The sequence below is a fragment of the Pleurodeles waltl genome, chromosome 2_1 (assembly GCF_031143425.1).
Source record: "Pleurodeles waltl isolate 20211129_DDA chromosome 2_1, aPleWal1.hap1.20221129, whole genome shotgun sequence".
Lineage (NCBI taxonomy): Eukaryota > Metazoa > Chordata > Amphibia > Caudata > Salamandridae > Pleurodeles > Pleurodeles waltl.
The window spans coordinates 738,278,760-738,303,257 of NC_090438.1; the positions used below are offsets into that span (position 1 = coordinate 738,278,760).

Sequence of the window (24,498 nt, forward strand, 5' to 3'; positions counted from 1 at the left end):
AGATGGATTTGAGAACGGCACAAAAGTTGCTGGGGTACCTTAATTTTGCCTGCAGGGTTGAGAGGGGAGGAAGGACTTTTTGTAGGCGTTTGGGTTTATCCATGTCCGGAGCAGTACTACCACACCACAGGATAAGGATTTTGTTGGCTCTGAGAGAAGACATTAAAGTTTGGGAAACTTTTCTGAAAGATTTCAATGGGGTGCCCATGTCTTTTGGGGACACTGATACGATTTGGCAGGTTAAAAAATTTTCAGATGCAGCGGGAGCCTCAGGTTTTGGTCTCTACTGGGATGGGAGATGGTGCACTGAGTCATGGCCCCGGCAATGGGTGCAACAAGGGAGGAGCATTGCCTTCCTCGAGTTTTTTCCACTCTTAGTGGCACTTGCAGTCTGGGGGGCAGGAATTGGCCAACAGGGCAGTGGTTTTCCAGGTAGACAACATGACGGTTGTGGAACTAGTTAACAGGCAGCGGGCGAGGGACCTTAGAGTTTTGCGCCTATTGCGCCAGTTTATGTTTCAATGTTTGTCTCTAAATGTTATTTTTAAAGCATCACACATACCTGGGATTTACAACAAGATTGCGGACTCCCTGTCTCGTTCACAGTGGCAGCGTTTCCGCGAGTTGGCCCCAGAAGCGGAATGGAACAAGACTGCGGTCCTGGCAGACATTTGGGAGTGGGGGGCGTGATGATCACGGGGCTGGTGGAGATGTCTTTAGCAGTGTCTACTCGGCAGAGTTACAGGCTTGCATGGTTGGATTTTCAATCTTTTGAGTTGGTTGTGGGAAATTTTTGGGCTTTAGGATCACAAGATCTGGAGGCACGAGCACTGCGTTTTGTATTTTTTCTGATTAAGGAGGGTTTATCTCCAGCGACAATTGGGGGAAAACTGGCTGGGGTTTTGTTTTATGGGAAACTGTTTTTTGGTACCGATCCAGCGCGCAAGGATTTGTTGGGAAAAATGTTGAAGGGTTGGGGTAGAGTTAGGTCCAGGGAAAGCAAACCAGCCAGGGAACCCATCACTTTTGAAATACTTCTGGAGTTATTGCATGTGTTGCCGGTATGCTGCTCAGATGAGTATGAAGTGGGTTTATTTCGCCTGTGCATGGTCTGGATGTTTTTTTGGTGCGTTTCGAGTGTCTGAGTTGTTGGGGGTGGGGAAAGAGATAGGGTAACGACAAAGGAGGTGTGCATGCACGGGGACCGGTTGGGCATTTGGCTCAGGCGCTCGAAGACAGACCAGTTGGGGAAAGGGAAATGGGTATGGCTGGAAAAGGGGGGGGGGTGAGCTGGCGTGCCAGGTGGAGGAATGGATGGCGTTCAAGCAAAGGCTGTGCAGGGCAGGGGTGTTCGGGGTATTCGTCCATGAAACGGGGGCGAAGCTTACTAGCTATCAGCTGCTGCAGGTGTTGAGAATGGCGCTTGGCCGAATAGGCCGGCGCGCGATGGACTTTGCCACGCATTCATTTAGGATTGGCGCAGCTACAACGGCAGCTCATTTGGGTTGGGACTGGGCAAAAAGTAAGGCCATAGGGAGATGGAAATCCAGATGTTGTGAGCGTTATGTGAGACCATGATACAGCATTTTCAAACGGATGGTTTGGATTACCGGAGCGGTGGGGGGGGGGGTTAAGTTCTGTGACAGCCTTTATAGTGCTTTTTCTTTGCAGGTTGCGTGGCTGGGCCACAGAGAGACAAGATGGTGACATGGCTGGTCGGCCATTCCTTCGTTCACTGGGCAGCGAAGTTTGCAGAGAAGCAAATTTACGGCAGGGCGATGAGACTTCCTAGCAGACACCATGAAGCTTTCTGGTGGGGGAAGAGTGGCATGAGGTGGAGAAGTTTACTTTCATTTATCACTGCTAGTTTGCCGGAATGGGGATGCCCTGATTTACTACTGATTCACCTGGGGGAAAATGACCTTGTGAAGCTATCGGGGCTCACACTCATACAACTGATGCAGAGAGACTTGGAACTTTTGAAACAAAGGTTGCACAGCACATGCCTGGTGTGGACAGAATTTGTGCCCAGGCAGGTGTGGAGAGGGGCAGTTAACCACGGAGCCATTGAGCGGGCTCGCAGGAAATTGAACAGGGCCATAAGGGTATTTTGTTGGGCTCAGGGGATCAAGGTCCTTAAGCATGAGGATATCAAGGAGCAAGAGGAGCAATTCTTTAGGGCTGATTGGGTACACCTGTCAAAGTTAGGAAACGCGTACTATTTGGCAGAATTGAGGCTGCTGCTAAGTGATTTATGGGGCAAGAAGCTGTGGTTCAGAGAACAAGTTTAAGAGTATTTAAAGAAAAAGGGATCTGAAGAAGGCTTGTTTTCCTGGGGTGGGCCAGCAAAACGCCAAGAGGGTTTTGCTGGATGGCAGAAGATGGGGGAGGGTGGAGAGCCAGATGCGGGCTTGTCCACCCTTCCAGGGGGAATTACAAGGAGGTGAAGGAGCCGAATGAGTGGTGTATGCTCGAAGCAAATAGGGCATGGGAGGAATAGGGGTGTGTCTAGGGGAGGAGAAGCGAAGAAAGGTTTGGAAGAGAGAGAGAGATGAGCAAAGGTAAACTGGAAGTTGGGGGTTTAGTTAATGTTTGGGTATACATTTGAAGTTCAGTGTTGTTTATGTTGAAATCCTGTCCTAAATAAATGACCTTTTGCACTATTGGAAGTGTCACTGTATGTTAGTGTCTCAATGGAGGGGCCCGCGGAGAGAGAGACCCGCTCTAGTCTCTCCGCGGGCACGTTTGGGAGAGGACAGGAAGTGGCGTGGAGGAGTCAGATTGGTGTCAGGTAAGTGGGGGTGGGTTTTAGTGTAGGGCTTAAAAGGGGGGTGGGAGGGAGGGTCGTCCTCTTTCCGCGCCGACCGCTGTTAGGAAGGAGCGGAATTTGACCACCCACCCACCCGGCAGTCAAGGAAGATAAGAAGGTATGGGGACATTGGAGGGTATTATAAAGAGGTGACGACGGATAGGGAGGGAGAGTCAGTTAGGGCAGGTGGTATTTGAAGGTATGGCAGAAGATGGGGGAGGGTGGAGAGCCAGATGCGGGCTTGTCCACCATTCCAGGGGGAATTACAAGGAGGTGAAAGAGCAGAGTGAGGGGTGTATGCTCGAAGCAAATAGGGCATGGGAGGAATAGGGGTGTGTCTAGGAGAGGAGAAGCAAAGAGAGGTTTGGAAGAGAGAGAGAGAGATGAGCAAAGGTAAACTGGAAGTTGGGGGTTTAGTTAATGTTTGGGTATACATTTGAAGTTCAGTGTTGTTTATGTTGAAATCCTGCCCTAAATAAATGACCTTTTGCACTATTGGAAGTGTCACTGTATGTTTGTGTCCCGATGTAAGATGCAGCGCGATCGCGCTGCGTGTAAAATAAACAGACAAAGTAGTCCGGACTCCAGGCTGAAAACATCGAGCCTCGTATGTTTTTGGTACTTTACCGGTGCTGTGTAGGTGGGCTAAGCACCTGAAAAGGCATGATGTATGCATGCCTTTCACAAATGAAAGCAAGCGGATTTTAAAAGGCAAGCCCACGAACCAATGTAAGTGACTGACGTGGCATGGGTGGGGTTTAAAGCCCAAAGAGCGATTACAAAATGGACGGAGCACTTTGTGCTCGCCCATAAAAAGGCACTGCTAATCAGCAACCACAGTTTCATAAGTATTAGTGAGTGGTGCTCCTTTCTCCCTCCACAGTCCACGCAGTTCGTGATTATGCTACTATGCAAAGCAAGGTGTATGTATATATTTAAGCTCTTAAAACATTCCTCTACCATATTCTGTTATTATCACACTTCTTGATGACACAGGTGCACATAAACACACTTTCCGATCGCATTGTGTAGCAACAAATACCATCACACATCAGCATTATCAACATAGGCCCTGTTATAACCATCCACCCTACTAATCACACATACATGTTGGGCTTACACACAATTTAAAAAGAGGAAAAAACAGGCACGCTATGCTTTGCTTTCACTTTGAGAATACTGTTGTAAATGACTTGGAATCCCATGGACATTGGCTCCTGAGAGGCATGGCAGGTTCACTGAAACAAACTGAGCTTCGTGAAACCATGTGCATGGCGTGTCTGTGTCATATCAGACAAGGCCTATGAGCCTAAAAAACATTGTAATATTTGAACGATAAAGCTTTGTATGCTAGGGCGTTAGCCAAGAATCGGCCAAAGAAATTTGTCCATGTGGTGTGTTTGTCAGAATATCACTTAAGGTAACAAGAGCAGTTTCCTTCACAGTGGAAAACATTTCTGCGAAATGCTGAATGGTTCTTAAGTTCCCAACATTTGTGTGGTATTTTTCTCAGTCTCCTCGTCTAAATATTTAATGTGAAGGCACTAAGGGGGTGGATGTTTACAATGCAAGACTGATGCATAATGCATTCCATTCAGAAAACTTAAAGAAGTGAATAGCTTTTAGTAAGCCGTGCAAGCGGATATAAATGGAATTAGTAAATATTAGCTTCGAGTTTCATGTAAGAAAGCATTTGAAAAAAATGATGCCCCTAGGTTTTAGAAAGCAAAAGAAGTTTGCTAAACAATTTTTGTAGAGTGCGAACATATTTTTTTACTAATGTGTTTATTCCTTTTGTTAGTTAGCACCTGTACACACAGCAGTTTAGCATTGCTGCTCCTTCCTTTTCAGATCAGTACATGCTCAGTTCTGGCAGAAAACAAATGGCCCTATGTCAGTCATTTTTGCAGTGCGCCCTAGTTATTAATAGTTCATATCGAAAAAAATGCCTGTTTGCAGGGGGAGGTCACAGAACAAACTGCCTCATGAATATTAATTAGGCAGGCCTCTCTTTACGACTTCCTTAAGTTGGCTAGTAAAGCAGACATGGAAGCCACCAACGGAAGGAGACCTCTATTCCTGCATTCACATTCCCAAACAGGAAAATATATTTTTTCTTAAAAGCAACCCCTGTTCATCAAAGGAACAAATGATGCTTTGAAAAATTATTTCGCATGTAAGAAGGCATCTAGTGGGCAGGCACGAAACATGGCAAATTGCACCCTAGACCATGTGGCACGATTCCAAAAGAGGTTGCTGTCCCACAGAGGCCTCTCTGACTTAAGGGTTAGCAAATTATCAATGGCTCACTGCACCTTAGAACATAGAGGAAGTATTCTCCTACGCTTCCTGCAAGTTTTCGTGCACATACCCATAGCCATATCCACACCGGAAGCACTCAACACTCCTTTCTCTGACGCTCACACAGTCCTGCAACCATCCACACAACATTCCACACTCACATGCATGCTCCTCAACACCCGCTCAGTCACCAAACAGGCCCCAGAGATCTGGAACCTGATGCACAACAATGCTCCTGACCAACTTTTTCTGACAGAAACCTGGCTGAACCCTGCATCAGCACCTGACATCTCCACAGCCCCGTCTTCTTGTCTACAAGATTGCCAGGCAAGACAGACTTAACAAGCCCAGAGGTAGAATCGCCATCATTCACAGGTACCTCATTAGCTGCACCACATCCATGGACACGTCATCCTCCAAAATGAAACGCCTGTCGTTTAAGCTCCACCTCATAGCCAAATTCACCCCAAGTGGCACTCTCGTCTACAGACCACTGGGACAGTGCAGCATCTTCCCCAACACCATCATGGATTTCGTTGCACCACTCGCTCTCGATGCTAGCAATTACATCCTACTCGGAGATCCAAACTTTGACCTGGAAGACCACGACAACCCCAACTCAACAGTACTCATTGAAGACCTTGGAGGGCTGGGACCTACCCAATGAATAAAAGGAACTACCCAGGTTGCCAGGCGTCTCTTGGACCCAATTTTCTCCAACTTCTGCAAAATCTTAGTCAACAAGCCACACCAGTTCCCTGGACAGCTCACTCCCTCATCAAGTTCAACATCCCTGTCCCGGTCAAATGCACACCCACCACTACTAGAAAAACCCACCAAAACTTGAACAGCATCAGGGACAAGGACAAGAGCACTGCACTCAACAACCACCGACCCGAACACAGCAACAGCCTCCCCAAAGGCATCAAGAAATTGAACGATTGGATTACCTTCTTAGTCGACTCACGAGCTCCCATGAATCACAACAATACGACGAGATCCAGACCCCAGGCAAGTTAGCACATCGAGGATCTCAGACTGATGAAACACCACTGCAAACAACCAGAGGGCAAATGGCGAATGAGTCAGGACAATGCAGACAGCAACATGTTCAAATCTGCCCTGAGACGCTACCATCAAATGATCTGGACCACCCTATGCATCGATCTGGCAGACCACATCAATACTGTCACCAACAGAAGCAAATAAATCTTCGCCACTGTGAAGGATTTCACCTCACCATGAGCCATCTCAAACTGAATCACTCACAGGACCTCTGAAACAATAGTTCTCAATTTATTAGCCACAAAATCACCACCATTTGCAGTAACTTCAGCCAGGATCCCACAAACCTTGCCAAACACCTCCCGATCTTATCCAAAGAACCAATGCTAACCACATAGTCTGTCATCACCGCAAAAGAAACTGCTGCTGCCACCATGAAGTCCACCCACTCAGGGGCTCCATCGGACCCTTGCCCCCACCTACTCCGGCTCCAGAGGACTGCAGTCCATTTGTGATATGCTCATAGCCATTCTGAATTCCTCCACATCTTTCACAACCTTCCCAGATGCTTGGAAACACACAGCTGTTCTTTCAGTGCTGAAGAAACCCTCTGGAGCCCTTTTCAGCACTCTCCAACTACAGACTGATTTCCCTGCTACCGTTCCTGGCTTGAGAAAATCAGTAGAAAGCTCAATGAATACCTCAACAACCATCAACTTTTCAACACCACCACTCAGTCTGGTTCCAGACCCAACCACAGTACTGAAACTGCCCTCATTGCTGCCATATATGACATCTGCATAACTCTGGACAGAGGAGACACAGTAGCCCTCATTCTTGTGGACCTTTCCTCATCATTTGACAGTCTCCCACCCCATTCAACTCCTGAATGACATCGGAAACCAAGGGCACGCACGCCAATGGATTATCTCCTTCCTGGCTGGAAGGAGCCAGTCAGCCTAGCACCATACACCTCAGACACCCACAACCTCAGCTGTGGAGCCACGTAGGGATCCTCCCTCAGCCCAACCCTCTTCAATGCATACATGATCACTCTAACTACCATCATCCGCTCTCACGAAACCAACGTCCTCTCCTACACCATTGTCACGCAACTCATTCTTTCCCTCACAAACAAGATGCTCCATACCCAGATCAAGTTCAATGCCTGCATGAGTAAAATCTCCCACTGGATGAAATCTAACTGTCTAAAGCTGGACACCAACAACACCGAAATTGTGGTCTTTGGGAAGAGCAAACCACCATGGGACTCTACCGGGTGGCCAACAGAGCTGGGACCAACACCTACCCAAACCACTCGCACCAAGAACCTCAAGATCATCATTAACAACAGCAAACTCAACATGGCTGGCCAAGTCAGTGCCATCACCACCTTATGCTTCCGTACCCTGTAGATGTTGAGGAAGATTTTTAACTGGGTCCCAATCAGCATCCAGTAAACCGTCACGCATGCAGTGCTCACAAGCAAGCTGGACTATAAAACACCCTGTATGCCGGGAAAAATATACAAGTCAACAGAAGGCTGCAAACCATCCAGTTCTTGGGTGGCCCAAATCACTGTCAACCTCATATGCTGCACTTGCGTCACCCCACACTTGAAGGAGCTCCAGTGGCTCCCCATTTACAAACGAGAACAAGTCAGGCACTTTCAAGGTACTATATAACACTGGCCAGTATACCTCAGTAATTGCTTCTTTTCCCAAATCTTCCAGACACCTCCCCTCTTCCGGCCTCCTAATTGCACAAATCCCACGCATACTGAGAACCAGATCCGGCATTGGTGCCTTTGCTTATATAGCTCCTACAGCGTGGGATGACCTGCAGCTACACATAAGAGCCTTATCCTCACTTCTTGAATTACGCAAGAAGCAAAATACATTTTTTTCGAGTAGTCCCTCTAAGGCCCTAGGTGTGCCTAAACTCACACGTGCTCACTGCCTGGACTCCATCCTGGATGATAGTGCGCTCTACAGCTCTGCAGAACATAACAGCGGCATACAAATGTAGCTGTGTCTCATAAATAGTAGAGTGAACCCACTTTCAAACTCCCTCCCATTTGAGATTTGAACTTGGTGGCCAACGGCTTATTACAGATTAGAAGGAATTTTCCAACTTTTAAATTAGCTTTTGTACATTTTGAAGAAGTCCTTTAGCAGTCACGAACCCTATGATTTTTGGAAATTGCTGAGTTTTTTTACTTCAAAAGGGGTTTCTACATCAAGCCCAAAGGGATGTAACTGAGGATAGAAGTCTTTATGGCAAAATGGTAATATTAACAGACACTTGATAGGGAAAATAATTGCACACTGCTATATTTCCAAAGGTAGATTTATGTTTATGTTTCCGTTGTTTTTTTTCCCACCACAATTGTTGATTTTAAAAAAATAAAAATTATTCCTGGTCTTAATACTTGAGGCTAAAACTTTGCATTGAATTTCTAGCTATGCCAGATTACTGGATGTAAAAATACATATTAATGGGGCAGTTACAAAAAGGTTTGCTGTAGTCTCCAAAAAGGTTTGCTGTAGTCTCCAGCTCTGACTTTAACTTATGAATTTGCTGGTTTTTAAATTATTTTACAGAATATGCCATCAGTAAGGAATGCTTTTAAATATTGGACAAATCTGATAGTGACACAGTAGGTTTACACATCAGAGGTATTCCTAAAAGTCAACCTCCAGTAACCTATTTATACTTATCAATATATTTCAAATATTAATATGGTAATATTTTTATATCTGTAAGCAGATGTTTAAACTTGCGATGGCACTTAGGTTTTGGTCTCTTAAGTGAAGTGCACTATATGCCTGGAAAGTATTGGAGTTATGCTGACTTGGAACGCTTTTTCCTGCTACATTGTTTTTTTAGACGTCCACAACAACTGTGTGGTCAGCATCGTCTGAGTCAGCCAACAAGTTAGCCATTTTATTTTGACTTTAAGTGGAAGAGAGAGGATGTTCACACTGTGCTTTTTTATTTCAGCAGCAGGACAGGAAGTGAGGATTTAGCTTTATACCTTCCAGACTTCAAACTCAGTAGCTTATACAACATCCATTATTTCTAAAACCCTAATTAATAATTGTCTTTCATTGGTTAACAATTACTCTGGTCTCATAGCATTGGTGGGGAAGCGTTTCGTGATTTTTAGGTTGAGCGTTAGCGTTCGGCCTGCTGTATACTTTTGAGTATAGTATAGAGTGAGCTCCAGTGTTTTCATTTGTTAGTTGCAGTGTCCTTCAAAGATCCTTGCATGCTAGTGGTCAGTTCTGCCTCTTTGTCCTGCCTTTTTCTCTTTGGGAGCACCACAAAGTACTGTAGAATTACGCTATGTCCTGCTCATCTCTTCTGTAAGGTACTTTTTTTTCTTAGTATTTTCCTGTTCGTCTTACACTGTGGGTGTGTGTTCAGTCCCTCTTCCCCACCAGCTCCCTTTGTAAACGTAAACCAGCAGCAGAGGGGCCAGCTGGCCCTCGCTCTTTTTCTCTTCTTTTCAGTCTGTGTGGCAAGAAAAGTCCAGTCAGTAATTTACAAACAACCCTAAGAGCTCGAACTCGAGCAAACACAAGATCATTGCATTCCAAATGCGTGTTTATTTGAAGTTGTTGTTTGTCACCATTGTTCGTCCCATCTAAAAGGTGGGAAATACAAGTGAAAGGAGCTCATGTCGGCTCCACGTGTGGCTCAGTTCTCAGTGCAGACTCTTTGGAAACAATCACGGGGAGCGAGGATGGAAGCAGCTTGAAGCGCAGGGGCATGGACAGATTCATTTGCCTAGTTTTTTCACTTTCTGTGCAAGATGTGTTGCAACAGAAGTGCAATGCTTGTCTACCAAGAGACGTGTCTTTCAGATTTGTGTTATGTATATGCCATGATACTCCTATCATGTTTGCCCTGGCGGAGACAAGTATAAAATCAGGCTGCCCATACTTACTTTCTTTACAGGGGGAATTATAAAAACATAGCTAGAAAGAGATTCAGATCTAGTTGGAGTACTTTGATACCTTGAGTGATATTTGTTAATCAGTGCTGCATTTGAGTGGAAAGACACCAAAACATTCACACATACAACAGACACACAAACATACACCACAAGAAAGGAATACAAGCTCAGCACCCTTGTATAGCAAACCCACTGAAATCACACACATAAAATACACATTCAGCACTCGCAATACACATATAACACACATGCAAAACACAACGCACACACAACACACACACAACACACACAAACATACAACACACACATAAAGCACACACGCAAGCAATACAACATACACACAAGAACCAACACGTACTGTGTGATAAAACAAACACAAAACACACATGATTGTGTTTATCACCATGGCCACACAGGATCCAGAGGCCACGCTGAAAACCCCGACACCAGCAGTGAGGGAACATCTGCTGGCCTCTTCCCCCAAGATTATGCATCCATAGATCATTCTGTGCTACAAGAGTTCAGCATAATTCTGACACATATCTCCTCTGCAAGGAGCAGCACTGGGGCTGAATGACTGCTGCGCATGCACAAGCTTCTCTGCTTTGGAAAGCTTCATCAAAGAGGGCTTCAGAACTAATGCTAACTTTAAGACTAATGGCTGCGCGAGGCAAAACCAATGAGTGCGTTTAGCCAGTGTATTGAAAGCAGGAACGAGGGCTGTGGGAAAAGAAAGAGCTGCTCTTCTGCAGACATTCTGCAGTAACGTTTCGAGACCTTTATAAAGCAGTATTCACTGGCCTCCATACAGTAAAAGCCCCATCCCTTCATGTGGGTTCCTCTGGTACTATTCACAGGCTTTCCTACTGTACTAATCAGATGTCTTGCTAGTTATCACATGTTGCTTGTCTCCACAGATAAAATAAAAATGTAATGGTGTACGCAGACCCACAAGCACTCCTTTGACATGCATGACATTAAATACATTGATCTGACTTCAGTTATCTCTATCTCAAGCTGATGAGAAATAGGACTGGACAGTCAAACTAAAGCATAACAAACAGTCATTTCTATTTTTCAGCTAACAGACAACTCTAGCAACTACAAAGTGATGCTTTGCTGACTGTAAACAAATCGCAAATATGTGCGCTCTCTCATCCGAAATCTCTCTAGCTGCATCACTGGAATATTACATTACATCATATTAACATTTTTGTTTTACCATTGAGAGTGCTCATGCTACCTTCATTTGAAGGTATTCTTAATTTTAAACTCATTTTAGACAAAACATCTGTGCAAAATAATCAAATGCAAACAGGAGGTTAGGCACGCATGTGAATGACAAAGGCAGAGTCGGACTGACCTATAGGGCAACCAGGCAACCTTGGGGTTTGGCCTGACAGCAGTGGTCAATCTGTAAATAAAAACGTGCTGTGCCCAAAGTTCTCCTCTGAAACACGTGGCTACTGCAAGTAAATGTGCGAGCACAAAATACTGAGGCCGGGTAATCCTAAAGCAATCTCAGACCTCTTTAATACATTTAAAGCCACTCCCAGCCCCTTCAACTCAAGTTTGCAGCTTTCTGCTTTCTCCCATTGTAACACTGTTCAATATTTCCCTTACTTGGTCTATCCCTAGTGTCTTTTGCTCGCATTAAATGCCTGATGCAAAAACATAAGTGCCGGCCCTAAAAAAAAAAAAAAGTACCAGTACCATTCCCCAACCCGGACAACTACCAGCTCAAATTAAGTACTGCCTAATAGGTCGGTGTGTGGCTCGTTTTTTATGACAATTTATTGGTCCGTTTACGGCCTAGTGGGCCGGTGTTTAATGTGGATTTCCCTAATATTACATTGCCTCTAGCAAGCACAAATGCATGTAGTGTCCCATAACTTACAAAACATATATTCTGTTCAAAGTGTCTTTACAAGTTAAAACTGCAGTTTTTGCAAACAAGGGCCTCTTTATTTAGATATTTGATTCACTAATTATGGACACTTTTACTTTGGTGCCCGTGCCTATTTTCTGCCCCAGTCCGATCTTTGAAAGGAGCCTTTTTAGGTTGAGCATAGCAGCGCGCAAGCGCTGCTTTTTCCAACGTGTTGGTATCTATGTGGGCTTTTAACCACGCCCACAGAATGCCTATTACTATCACTCGTTTGTGGGCTTGCCTTTCAAAAATCCTTCCTTCTCATTGGTAAATGCTTTATGTTTGTCCCTCCTTGTGGTAGTTTTGTTACCGCCTTGGAAACTGAACCTGTTACACAGATAATTGCAGGATTACGGATATGTTTGACTGCGAGCGAACTTCTTTATCCTTTCGTGTCTCTCCTTCGCATTCGCACTCATGGCAGCCATGGTGCTTTGAATCAGCTCGCTTATGTCAACTGTTTTACTTTTCATTTTCAATTCATGTGGCAAGAAAAGTCTAGTTAGGAATTTACTACGCTAATATCTCTAACTCGAGCAAGCGCGAGACCCATTTCATTGTAAATGCCTGTTTTTTTCTAATTTGCAGCATGCCTTGTCCCTGCGTACCCATGTTTTTGCGAAGTTGTTCATCCTTTGGTTGTGTAGGTGTAATGTTTGTTGCATTTTCTTGATGTTCTGATAAATGGATTCTAGAGTATGCCTCTTGCAGCTAAATATGGGCCAGATTCATGCAAGCTGGGCTTCGCCTCCAGTAAAGTGCGTGTCAAGAGTCAAACCTGTGCTAATGATACCTAATGGTTTTGCTGCTAAGCTAACCATTAATCCTGGACTGTCTTTGAAAGGCCAACACATTCACGGGTCAGAGACGGTCAGGCGCTGCACACAAGACAGTGTGACCATTATTAGCCTCGACATTATTGAATTGTACAAAAGACGAGAACATTAAATGCCAAAGATGGTAAGAGATTTACTTCATTAGTCTGTTGCTTATCTTGTAACACAATGCTAGGAAGCAGCATTTATGTAGAGTTTAAAGGATTTACTTCTTACTGTATTTTAAAATCAAGGTGATTACGCACCCTGAATGTGAAAGCATGATATTGTCCAAAGATATTACTGCAGTTTGTGTACCGCACAACTCTCACTTAACACCCTTTGCTGAGCTTCACTTACCTGCTTTGCCTTTCTATGTCAGATGCGTTTGCAGGAACAGGAACAATGACTGTAGGTGCAGACTGCGTTAGCAACTATCACACATAATCTCCCTTGCACCACCAAGACTGCATAACATGATCGGAGTAGGATCGGCCAAATGGGCTACTGTTTATTGGCAAGGGGTTATGGGTTATAATTCCCACTTAACTGCCTGTGCTATGTAAAGCATAGGTGCCTTGCTTTGTCAAGTTTGATGTCATACATTTTAAATGTCTGTAAATGCAGATTTGTAAAATGTGTGTTGTGTTTTTTTCAAATTTGGGTACCCTTTGTTAACTTCTACAACTTTCTGACTTTGGCATCTCCTTTTGGGTATCCTGGCTGTGTCAGTACTAATGGAGAAAGGGCAGATTTGAGATGGAAAATAAGTCCAACACTTAAGCCACAGGTGTGAGTTTGAACAGACATTTGGTCACACACGAGAATTTGAAGGAGGTGTCATGTTCTGGGCTTGTAGGCATCACTTTTAAAAGGCCTTCCTTTGGGGCACTCTTTAAAGAACTCATTCTTGGATGGGAAATTCCCACAGACCCTTAAAATACCTAGTAACTTTTGAACTGCAGGATGCACAATAAGGAAATGAAGGATGAAAAATGTGAGTTGCCAATATCTAGGCTGAGGTTCTGTGAGGCTCTTTATGCTTGTCACTGAGCCATGAACAGCCAAAGACTCTAGAGGGTGATGAAATATTCACCAGCTGAGGTACGGCAATAGAGACAAATGCTGAAGTTTGCGAAATGTGAAGCATCAAAACATGTGTATTTTGTCTATCTATAAAATGTATTAATATAAGCCCTTTTGCTGCTAGGTCCCTACCCCCACCATGTGCTAAGCCTTTTTTATAGTTTTTTGAGGTAGTTTGCTCTTAGGCCTCCATCATTTTTTGTCCACAATAAATATCCACGCTAAATTTGTGTCCTTGTTCCCAACATCCTGGGGATTTGTAAAGGTATCAAGGGTTTGTGAATTCACCTGGAGGGGGCTGAGAAATTAGCTAAATTTTATTTTTTGGGTGACAAATAGGACAACGTCAGCAGAAGAAAGTGTCAGTTTTTCCCCTGCAAATGGCATGAACAAAATGTTTGCAATGCTAAAATCACCATCTTCCTAACTTTTAGGAACAGGTCGATTTGATTCAGGAAGCCACATTTTTTAACACAGTTTTGGCATTTTACTGACAGATAGCCCACTTTCCTATTTTTTGTGCTTTCAACCTCCTTCCAGTATGTGGTGGAAATGGGTGTGAAACCCATGGTGCATCCCGAAAACGCTATACAGGTGTGAAACCCAGACACAATTCTGAATTCACAAAGGGGTAATTTGAGTAGATCCTTCAAGGTTTTCCCAAAGAAACTAAGTGTTGAAATAAAAATATATTGAAAATTAGTAGGAAAAAAACCCAACCATTTATGACATTTTCATTTGTAACATCTCCTCACAATGGCTGATTTGGGTGGGACTCCTATTGACCTAGATTGGAACCGTTCCTGTCACTGGCACTAGGCCCAACCACACAAGGTGCAGCATTTTATCGGCACAAGTGGGGTAGAGCTGGGTGGTAGGAAATTTGTGGATTCCTTCAAATTCCACAAGTTTTCATCACAGAAGTATGAGGAAAATGGGTGTTTTAGTCAACTTTGAGGTTTGCTGGGGGTTATGGGTAAGAAAATGGTATGGGATGCATGTGAAGCACACTACCCTGGACTTCCACGATGTCAACTTTTCTGGGTCGGGTAAGGGTTTCCAGGTGGTAGTCTACCCAAGCCCAAAACCAGCTGTTCACCATTGTAAGTGGGTTAATAATGGGAGTTACCCAAACTCCCCTGGCCCATTTGTTAAAAAAAAAATTAAAAAAAAAAGACCAAGACCCAAATAAATCCAATTTCTTCTTGCTTGCCATTGGGATGAGATGCTTTAGTCCGCAGGAGAGCAGAAGGACTGTTGAGGTTTTAGGGGTGAATGTGGGGCTTGATGTTAGTCTGGGAAAGAGCCACCCATAAAAAAAAAATATATATATATATTGCTGCAATACAGTAAGCTTTCTGTCGGTGGTGATTACCTCATCTGCCCCTGGAGGGTGGGGAGGCAGGCAGAAAGACTGTTTCCCCATTTCTGAGAGGATATAGGCATGGCCATGCCCATGCTGAGCAACCACCATCCCTACAATTAAAAAAATAATCCATGGTATCTAGTGAGCGTTTGCCTCAAGGGGGGGCAGAAAGACTGTTTCCTCATTTTTATGGAGGTCGTGGTATGCTGTGCAGTCCCCACTCCTACAATTAAAAAAAAAAAAAAGGGAATCTGGGTTTCCGGTGGGACTTATGCCCCCGAAGGGGAGGCAGATGGGGTAATTGCCAGAGGGCAGAAAGCCTGACGGTTTCCATTTTTTTGGGGGGGAGGCGAGGAACGAGGCATGGCCATGCCCATGCTGGGCATCCGCCACTTCTATAAATTAAAAACAAAGTAATCCTTGGTGTCTAGTGTTTTTCTGACCCCCCCCCTTATATTTTTAGGCTGTTGGGGGTGTAGAAGATGGCTATAATAAATCTTCCAAAATGGAGAGTGACCCTTGCCCTAGGGCCTGCTCCCTGACATGTAATGTGAAAATCCCTGGTGTCTGGCCATTTTCTGCCTCGAGGGCAGAATGGTGGGGGGCAGAAAACCACTAAATAGTGCCCCCACAATAAAGATAGAATACTAGGGCACACCGCAGGAAGTCCTGTGTCAGAGATCGAAGTGGTCAAAGTCATCAAAAGTCTGTAACAGCTGCGTGGGTACAATGGAGTTTATTGATTTATGGGAGAGTGATGTCAATCTCCAAGCACCAATCTAATGTACAACGAGTCATAATGAGTACAGCAATAATCCAAATCGTCTTATATAAACATCATGAGTACAGCCATAATCCAAATCGTCCTATATACAGCAAAACAGCCGACACGTGTTTAGTCTCCTAGACTTTGTCAAGGCTGATATTATTGGACAGGTAGTGATGTTGTAGTCATTTGACATTACCGACGCTATCAGGCACAGTTTCACGCGGTAGGAAGGCTTATCCGGGCCTTTCACGCTGACCTCTACTCTGTTTTCCTCGGCCCAACGAGGCAGGAGTCCTTTATTAGCCCTTGATGGCGCACTCTTCTACATGCTACAACTATCAGGACTGTGTGCCCTCCCTTTTTAATAAAGCCAGGCCCCAGCAGATGGCGGGGCAGCTTGTCCCTGGGGTCACGAGAGCCAATAATGGTAGTGTATGGGGGCCACACACCCCATCCCCTAAAGAAAAGATGGCAGGCCATGTAGATGTGGTCCACGGGGCTGAAATTGGCCCGGGGAGGGGGCTGCGTGCCCCCCACCCAGGTGTAGTGCATATGGTAATAAATACTACTTTACGTTAAAAACAACTCAAACATAGAAAGTCACTGAAAAACAACAAAGGTTACAGGGACGTTATAGGTGGGAAATAGAATTTTAAAAATCTTTATAATTTCACTAAAAACTAAAGGTCGCCGGGAAGTTATAGTCAGGTTCATGTTCTACCCACACAAAACAACAGAAATTCAGTAAAGTTAGAGCAATCTCAAGTAACTATTACTCATGCCCTAAGGTAACTATAACTCAAGCCCCCGCCAGTGATTTTGTCTGTATAAAATCTTAACCTAACCATAACGTCCTTGTATCCTTTGTTTTTTTTTCAGTGAATTTCTTAAATTTTTTAAATATAAAGTAATAGTTAAATACCATGTTAATCCAGGCTCTGCGGCCAACCCCTTTATGCAGCCAACCCCACACTCTCGATCTGTGAGTGGGTGTGTGAGTGGCTTGATGTGTGTGTGACTGGTTGTGTGGTGGTGCAAGTGTGTGTGTGTGTGGTATGAAAGTGGTTTTGTGGTTCTCTGGGTGGGTGTGTCGCTGCATGTGTGTGTTTGTGTATGAGTGGCTGTGTGGGTCTGTGACTGAGTATGGTAGGTTTGTAAGTGTGTGTATTTTTTTTAATTGGGGTCTGAATCTGCAGATGTGTTGCACGTTCACTAGGGGCCACGCTCAGCACTGTGGAGGATCCACGGGGACTCCAAGAAAACATTTATGGGCAATTTCCCATAGGGTCAGGATTTCTCTATCCTAACTGCTTATATCCTATTTAATCTTTATTCCCCCCCTCTCCCAAATAGCTGTTTCCAGATTCACAAAATGCAGACGCAAATCTAAGATTGCAGCCAGACAATCACGGCATTGCTCTTGACACATAGATCCGCATCTCTAGATATACATAAAACTTTTTTCTTTTTGACTCCATAAATACTGAACAGATTTACACCAAGTTACAAAAAGAGACATTTCAGGACCAAGATCTAGCTTTCTGCCAAATTTTGCGTTTTTTCTTCCAGCGGTTCGGGCTGTAGTCATGTCTAAAATCCCTATGGGAAATTGCATGGTGAAAATGCTTTTTGACCCCCTCCCCCCTTTTTCCCAGCCCCCACTTGACAAATCACCCCAAAACATTCCAGACAGCAGATGAAGTGTGAGTGGCAAACTTGTTAATAACATTTTCTGAAGATTCATCAAACGGCACCAAAGTTATTAGCAAAAGAAAAAATGCTTTTCATATGAAAATTAGGTCCTTTTTATAACGTCCAACTGGTAACAGCCAGTAGGTTATGTGATATGGTTCACTACATAATTTGCAGACCCATCAAAAATTTACCATTTTTTAAAACATAAGTTTGAGACCCCAGCATGAGTCCCTCCCCATGAGGCTTAGTGGGGCAAGGGTATCCCTATCCTGCTCTTCCCAATAAGTTGTTTTTTTATATTTATTTTTAAGACTGGAGACTGAGACACCAAGTTTTAAAATGGCTGATGCCACATCTTTGTTGATGTGGTGGAAGCCAATTGGATCTCAAGTCAAGATCTGTTGGCTCTAGAGGTCCTTGATGGCATGATGTATACAATATTTTTGAGCGTTATTTTTTCCAAAAGTACTTAACGGATTTACACCAAGTCAGAAAAAGCATGCTTTCTAGACCAAAGTCTATCTTTCTGCAAAACTGGGTGTAATTCTGTTCAGCCGTTTTGGCTGTATCTGTGTCTATTTTTTCCTATGAAAAAATGAATGGGGAAACCATGCTTGGGGACTCCCCCTTTTCTCGGCCCGCTCTTGACGGATCACCCTCAGACCTGCCAACTCACACGGTGCCGCCGTGTGACACAGGATATTAAATCCCATCACACAGTGAGGAGCTGATATCACTGGGTGGCAGGGAAAACAGTGGTTTTCAGCTCTTTTTCAGAGGCTTTCAACTGAAAACATCCATTACCGGATGTGAAAGTAACCCAGGACATTAGCAAAAGACTCAGCAAGCTTTTGTTATTTAGATGAGGGTCTTGTGCCAGTTGGGGGCAAAAGTGCCTCTTAGGTACTTCTCCGCTGAGGTCCTGCACACCTCCCCACCCCCTCCCAAGGTCCACCCCCTACTCAAACTGTGCGATTTTTAGGTCGAGTATAGCAGCATGCAAGTGTTGGTATGTGTTCAGGCTTTTAACCGCGCTCACCACACACCCATCACTATCGCTCGTTCATGGGCTTGCCTTTCAAAAATCCTTTATTTTCTATGGTAAATGCTTTACGTTTGTCCCTCCTTGCGACAGTTTAGTTACTGCCTTGGATATCGCCCCTCTTACATGGCTAATTGCACTTTTGCCGATACATTTGACTGTGAGCAAACTTCTTTTTCCATTTGTGTGTTTCTTCACACTGATGCCGTGTCGCTTTGAATTGGTTCACTCATGTGAAACTGTATTACTTTTCATTTTCAATTTATGTGGCAAGAAAAGTCCGGTTAGGAGTTTACATTACTAATAACTCTTAACTCGAGCAAATGCAAGACCTATTGCATTGCAAATGCTTGTTGTTGAAGTTGGCAGGTCTGCACCCTGAATGTTTTGAGAAAGGAGCTGAGAGGGATAAGATTTTTTTATTTCATTTTTTTCCTATGGAAATGTGGTCCTAACTATACTTACCCAATAGCAGCCGCCCCACTGATTAATAAATAGATATAGTACATAAAAGAAATGGCTAAACTGGGGTTACAGTTGTAAATTCAAACCAACAAACACTGACATTTATAAGACATGATTAGGACTGCAATCCTTATCTCAAACAGACATGCACCTATAACTTTCACACTAAGTGCAATGCTTATTTATGTCTTCACCCTTGAATTGACCAACGCAATTTTAAATGTCTAAAATAATTTTTAAGATTACATTGAATATCAAATTACCAATACAATTGTGAAATAGAGGATTATGAGCATATTATTTATTGGTTTGAGTATGTATTGTTAATTAACTATGCTGTCACTTTTAGGTGTTCTTACTGATTGATTTAAATACTGTGAGGTCATATGCATTGCAGTGGAGGGTGTGGTATGATTTACATGTCTATTCAGGAGTATGGCCCGAACCATTGTGAGTTTCTGTGGTGTTTTGGTTTTAATTTGTACATATAACTCCACGATAAAAGTGTTTTTTCAGCGAATTTCTAAGGTTTTTTTTAACCTATGTTTAGGTGTTTACCCAAAGCTAAATGTAACTTCTCTTTAAATCTTAGCTTTATTCTGTGAAAATTTGGAGTGGTGTACTCATATACCACTTCCAATGGTTTCCTGTGTGCAAACTGCTACTGACAGCAGCGTCGTGGTTGGTCTGAGCCGCCTGCTTTGCCGCTCAGACTGGGAATGGGAGCCTGGGCATGTTCTCTACCTGGCTGTGCTTTTCAGCCAGGCAGAGAACATGCAAAGTGAGCATGTCTTTTTGGCCAGCCCAACTCGGCCGGCCAAACACAGGTGCACTTTGTGTACATAGCCCTCCTCTGGCCCCCTCCCTTCCTCCAGTCCAACCCCGCTCCGCACTACAAGGAAAAATAAAATGTTAATAACGTAGTATATGTTATTATCATTTTATTTTTCCTTTTTGGGAAATCCAGCAGGGGATTCTCCTCTGCCTTAGCGGAGGATCCGCCTGTTTTCTACATGTGAATTACTACACCACTAAAAAGTTAATGGATAGAGCAAAGACCAGATGCTCTGTGTAATCGATGTGCACATCCCACAGTGGTGTTTATTATGCACTTGGCTTGGTGGTGCCCAGGGGTGCACCAGTTTTGAGGGAAGGTAGCTAGGGAACTGTCGGAGATGATGTCGATCACATTGCCCCTCTCCTCCTCACAGTATTGTTGGGCTACACACATCAAGTACCTAAAAACCATTGTACCTATTACTTGATGAGAGGGTTGTTGCGAAATGTTGGATGAAGGAGGGCCCTCCCCACATCAAAAACTGGATTATGGATATGATATACTATAATGACCAATGTTTAGTATACTGCTCGGTATTGCCTGCCCGTTCACAGCCCTACGATGTATGGGGCCCACTTTTGAACAAAGAAAAAACGGTCGAAGACCCTCATTGAGGGAAAATAAGGCAGCTCTATACCTATGAGCTCTTAAGCCATTTACGCAGCCTATGAGAAGGTAAAAACAAAACAGTGGGGCAAATATCAGAGAAAATAAAATGCAGCCACATAGAGCATAAGATCACTATATTGCAAAGTGTTTGCTGTGAAACATCAATGACTACAGGTGTATATAGGATGAGGGAAGGGGCCGTTACAGGAGGATTCTTGATGGAAAAGAGCTACGTTGAAAACAGCAGTGAACGTTGTAATTTATTACGAGGATGCACTAAGTTATGTACATATCAAAGAACATATGTTTTAATAGATCGATACAAATGTAATAGTAACATTCTGGTCCTTCTCTTCAACTAAGAAGATGTGTTCACTGTAGGCATTTTTCACTGCACAGTTGAGAACGTGGATTAAGAGAGGGACAAAGGTGTGGAAAGTGAAAGAGTGGCTATGGCTGAAACGAATCTATCTAAGGAGAAAGTGGCAAGGAGGCAATAGATGAATAGCAGGGACAGAAGACGAGTGAAGGAGATATGGTTAACATACATAATTGATCGAAGAAACAAGGATCTGAGACTCCTCCCTTAATCAAATTGTGCCTCCTTGTACAAATGACTTTTGTCCTTGTGGCTCTTTTACCTAATCGGCCAAATTTAGAAACCAAGAAGCAATTTAGTTTGGTGAGCGCTGTATAAATAAAAACTATAGCTGCAAATACCGGACAGTATTTAGATGTTGTTGGATATGCTGGTTGGGAAGGGAAGAGTTGTCCTTTCTCATTGATGCATAACTGATCATTCTTTACCTTTAGGTTCCAAGATGTTATCCATATGGGCATTTTTCAGGGTTGCGACTTAGGGTCAGTGGACCTCTCGGATCGCCAGAATATTCCCAGTTGTTAAAATACTGGCATGTGTTTGGGGAAGTATTTTCAAAAGCTTTATGAAGCAACCTTTGACGACTTGGTGAATTTAAGAGGGATTAGCATCTTATCACCATATCCAGATGTAAATGCTACTATTTCCCAGTGTTACAGTATTCAGTTTACGAACCTCAGGAGGTTGAAGAGCACAGTTCTACTTGGCAAGATTCGAATTTGTGACCTACTATTCAGAGTAGAAGTCTCTGGTGGCCATTCGAACTCACTGATCTGTCCAGCTGAAATCACAAGTTTGTTGAAGCAGGCAAATCATATGATTTTTTTTCATCCGCATGTTAAGGAAAAGCTTTGTGTCTGACTTTTGATACTAAGTCTTAATTTTGTACGATAGTCCACTAAATAAAAAGCACGGTCACTCTCATTCACAAAGTCATGCAATGACCTTTAGTCAATTAGGAAGTCCTAGTTATAAAAGTAAGAGCCCATATAGATCAAAGACGAAGACCATGAGACTGTCATTCAGGTTGCCCATTGTTTTGGAAGATAGTAAATCATCTGGTAAGTAGCAATATCACTGTGTATGGCTTATACTGCGTGCAGTCCTACCTCCCCATTCAGATTTTCATACCTTGGAATGGGGAGTACCACAATAATAATGCTTGTTTTCTACCGTTCAAAGCTCAATATTCAGCATGTGTGGTATTTTCTTTCTCCTATGTTTTGCCAGGTTTTACTACCCAAAGTTTGAACCTGATTCTGGTGCAAACTCCGGTTTGCTCCAAAATGGGGATTATCGGCCATCCGTGAATGAGGGTGTGAGATGTAATTTTTCATCCAATACCTAAATAACACATCCACAGGGGATCAAGTAGTAGACATTGTTCTAATGACGAAATAGTCTAAGATGACTAATCAATATTTATCTAATGCATCATGCATTGCAATGCTCTAGTTTCGAAAGGGCCTTGCTTGTACAAGATTTGTATGTCAGAATATCAAGCTCAAAAATATTATGCTGCATTAATATCGTAGGCAGAATATGGAAATTCAAAATATCTTGAGGGTAGGTATAGATTTTCATAACTTTATATCTGCTTACCCTGAAGCCATGCAGATCGTCAAACTATATACAAAGTATTGTTATATGTCTGTAGTGGATATTCAGGCTCTGGTCTATTTAGGTAGTGTATCTTGTACAAGATGTTTGCATGAAATATATATTTGACTTAAAATGTTGACTACATTAGAGTTGTGTTAAAATTGTCGAGGTGATAATGTGTCCTTATTACCTATGACAGTTCCAAAAATCTGCAGTTTCAAAAGTTGTTAGTAAATGCATTCTTTAATTTTTGTAACTGTACTCTGATATCCCATTAGCATCTCTTAACACTTCCCATCCCTGGACCCTTAAACCTCAAACTACCTGTAATGCTACCTTCACAAATCCTACTACCTTCTTACTGCACCAAACCCTAAAACACCTTGCTTCCCTTGAACCCTAAAACACCCTTACTACCTTTTTACACTTCTTATCCCTGAATCCCAAACTACACCTTAATGTTATCCTTCCCTGAACCCAACAAAACACGTTCTGTCCCTTAACACTACCATTCTCTCAACCCTAGAGCCCCCTTACTACCCATTAATGCTAACAATCCCTGAACCGTACTATCCCCTACCACCCTTTATGCTACCTTTCCCTGAATCTTGAAAAAACTCCTCACTAGTCCCCGTGCCCTCTTCCTCACTTAGCTGTAAATTCTCCTCTCTACTTCAGCAGGAGAATGCACCCTACCCCTGCTCCCAAAACACACCTTTGCTCTATAAGATACAACGATTTTGCTTTTTTTTTCCTTTTTGTAGCCTTCACATTACCACGGTTTGCATTCTGTTGTTTTCAGTAGACAAGAGTTTTAGACACAACTCTTTTGCAGCCTGTTTTTATCCCATGCTTGTTCTGCGAATCTAAAAGATAGCAAATTGAAATTCTCCCTTTTGAGTGAAGCACCAATTTACTAAGTACAAATTTATCATGTTTCTTACCTGAATCATGATCGTTATTTCTCCTGTTTTGGGAAAACAATTTTTGTGAAACAGTATTTGTATTTTTTTGGAAAATTATATTTTTATTTGTTACGAATATTTAAGTGCAATAGCATAAAACCTTTGTTTATTCCACCTTTAGTGAAATTTGGATTTTCTCTCGTTCCAGGTCTCTATCGGCCATCTGTATGCTGCTGAGAAGCTTATTATTGAGAACAAAGAAAGGAATGTCTCCTAGAGCAATAGTACTGAATGCCTGGCAGAGGACTCCACTACTGGCAGCTCTTCAATTGTCACTGCAAGGAGAGCTCACAACATTCCTATTTATTATGCCTGTTTGTCCACGTTTTAAATGTCTATACGTTTTGAATACGTTCAAGGTATATTGATGTTTCTTTATTTTAAGCCAGGCAGTGGTGAATGGGTCAGGCTAATGAGTGATATAGTTTAAATATATTTTATTTCAGTGCTCTTCAGGGTTTATGTTTCAGCAGTAAGAAATGAACCTGGAGACTTCGCTTCATTTTGTGCCTTGCAATAAATGCTTTTCTGAAGCATTGTGGAACGCCTTGTTTTTTATTTCCCTCACACACACTACATTTTAAGGAGACATGTTTATCTGTTTCAGATTTTTCTTTCTAGTGACTACAAACCTGTATAATAAAAAGAAATAGAAGGGCCTGCACAGGTGATATTCGTTCATTGTATCCAGTCTCGTTTACATTAGTGATTGATTATTAAGTAGTAGCACTCATGGGAAGGGCCTACGGAGAAGATCTGTATTGGGTCAGCTAATCAGACAGTGTCAGTCTTTACCTCCTCTTGGGCACATCAACGTTTCACAGTGCACCGCAGGACCTAAACATCGAAGAACACAGAAGA

The 24,498-nt window shown here is 43.2% G+C and overlaps 1 protein-coding gene across 1 annotated transcript in view; it reads left to right on the forward strand.

Moving 5' to 3' along the window:
- Positions 1 to 24,170, forward strand: part of LYRM4 (LYR motif containing 4) — a 450,340-nt gene extending 426,170 nt beyond the window's left edge. The window contains exon 3 of the mRNA XM_069217463.1: positions 23,786 to 24,170. Within this exon, the coding sequence (XP_069073564.1) occupies positions 23,786 to 23,854 (69 nt within the window). The 3' untranslated portion in view covers positions 23,855 to 24,170. The remainder of the gene's footprint in view (positions 1 to 23,785) is intronic.
- The last annotated feature ends 328 nt before the right edge of the window (positions 24,171 to 24,498 follow it).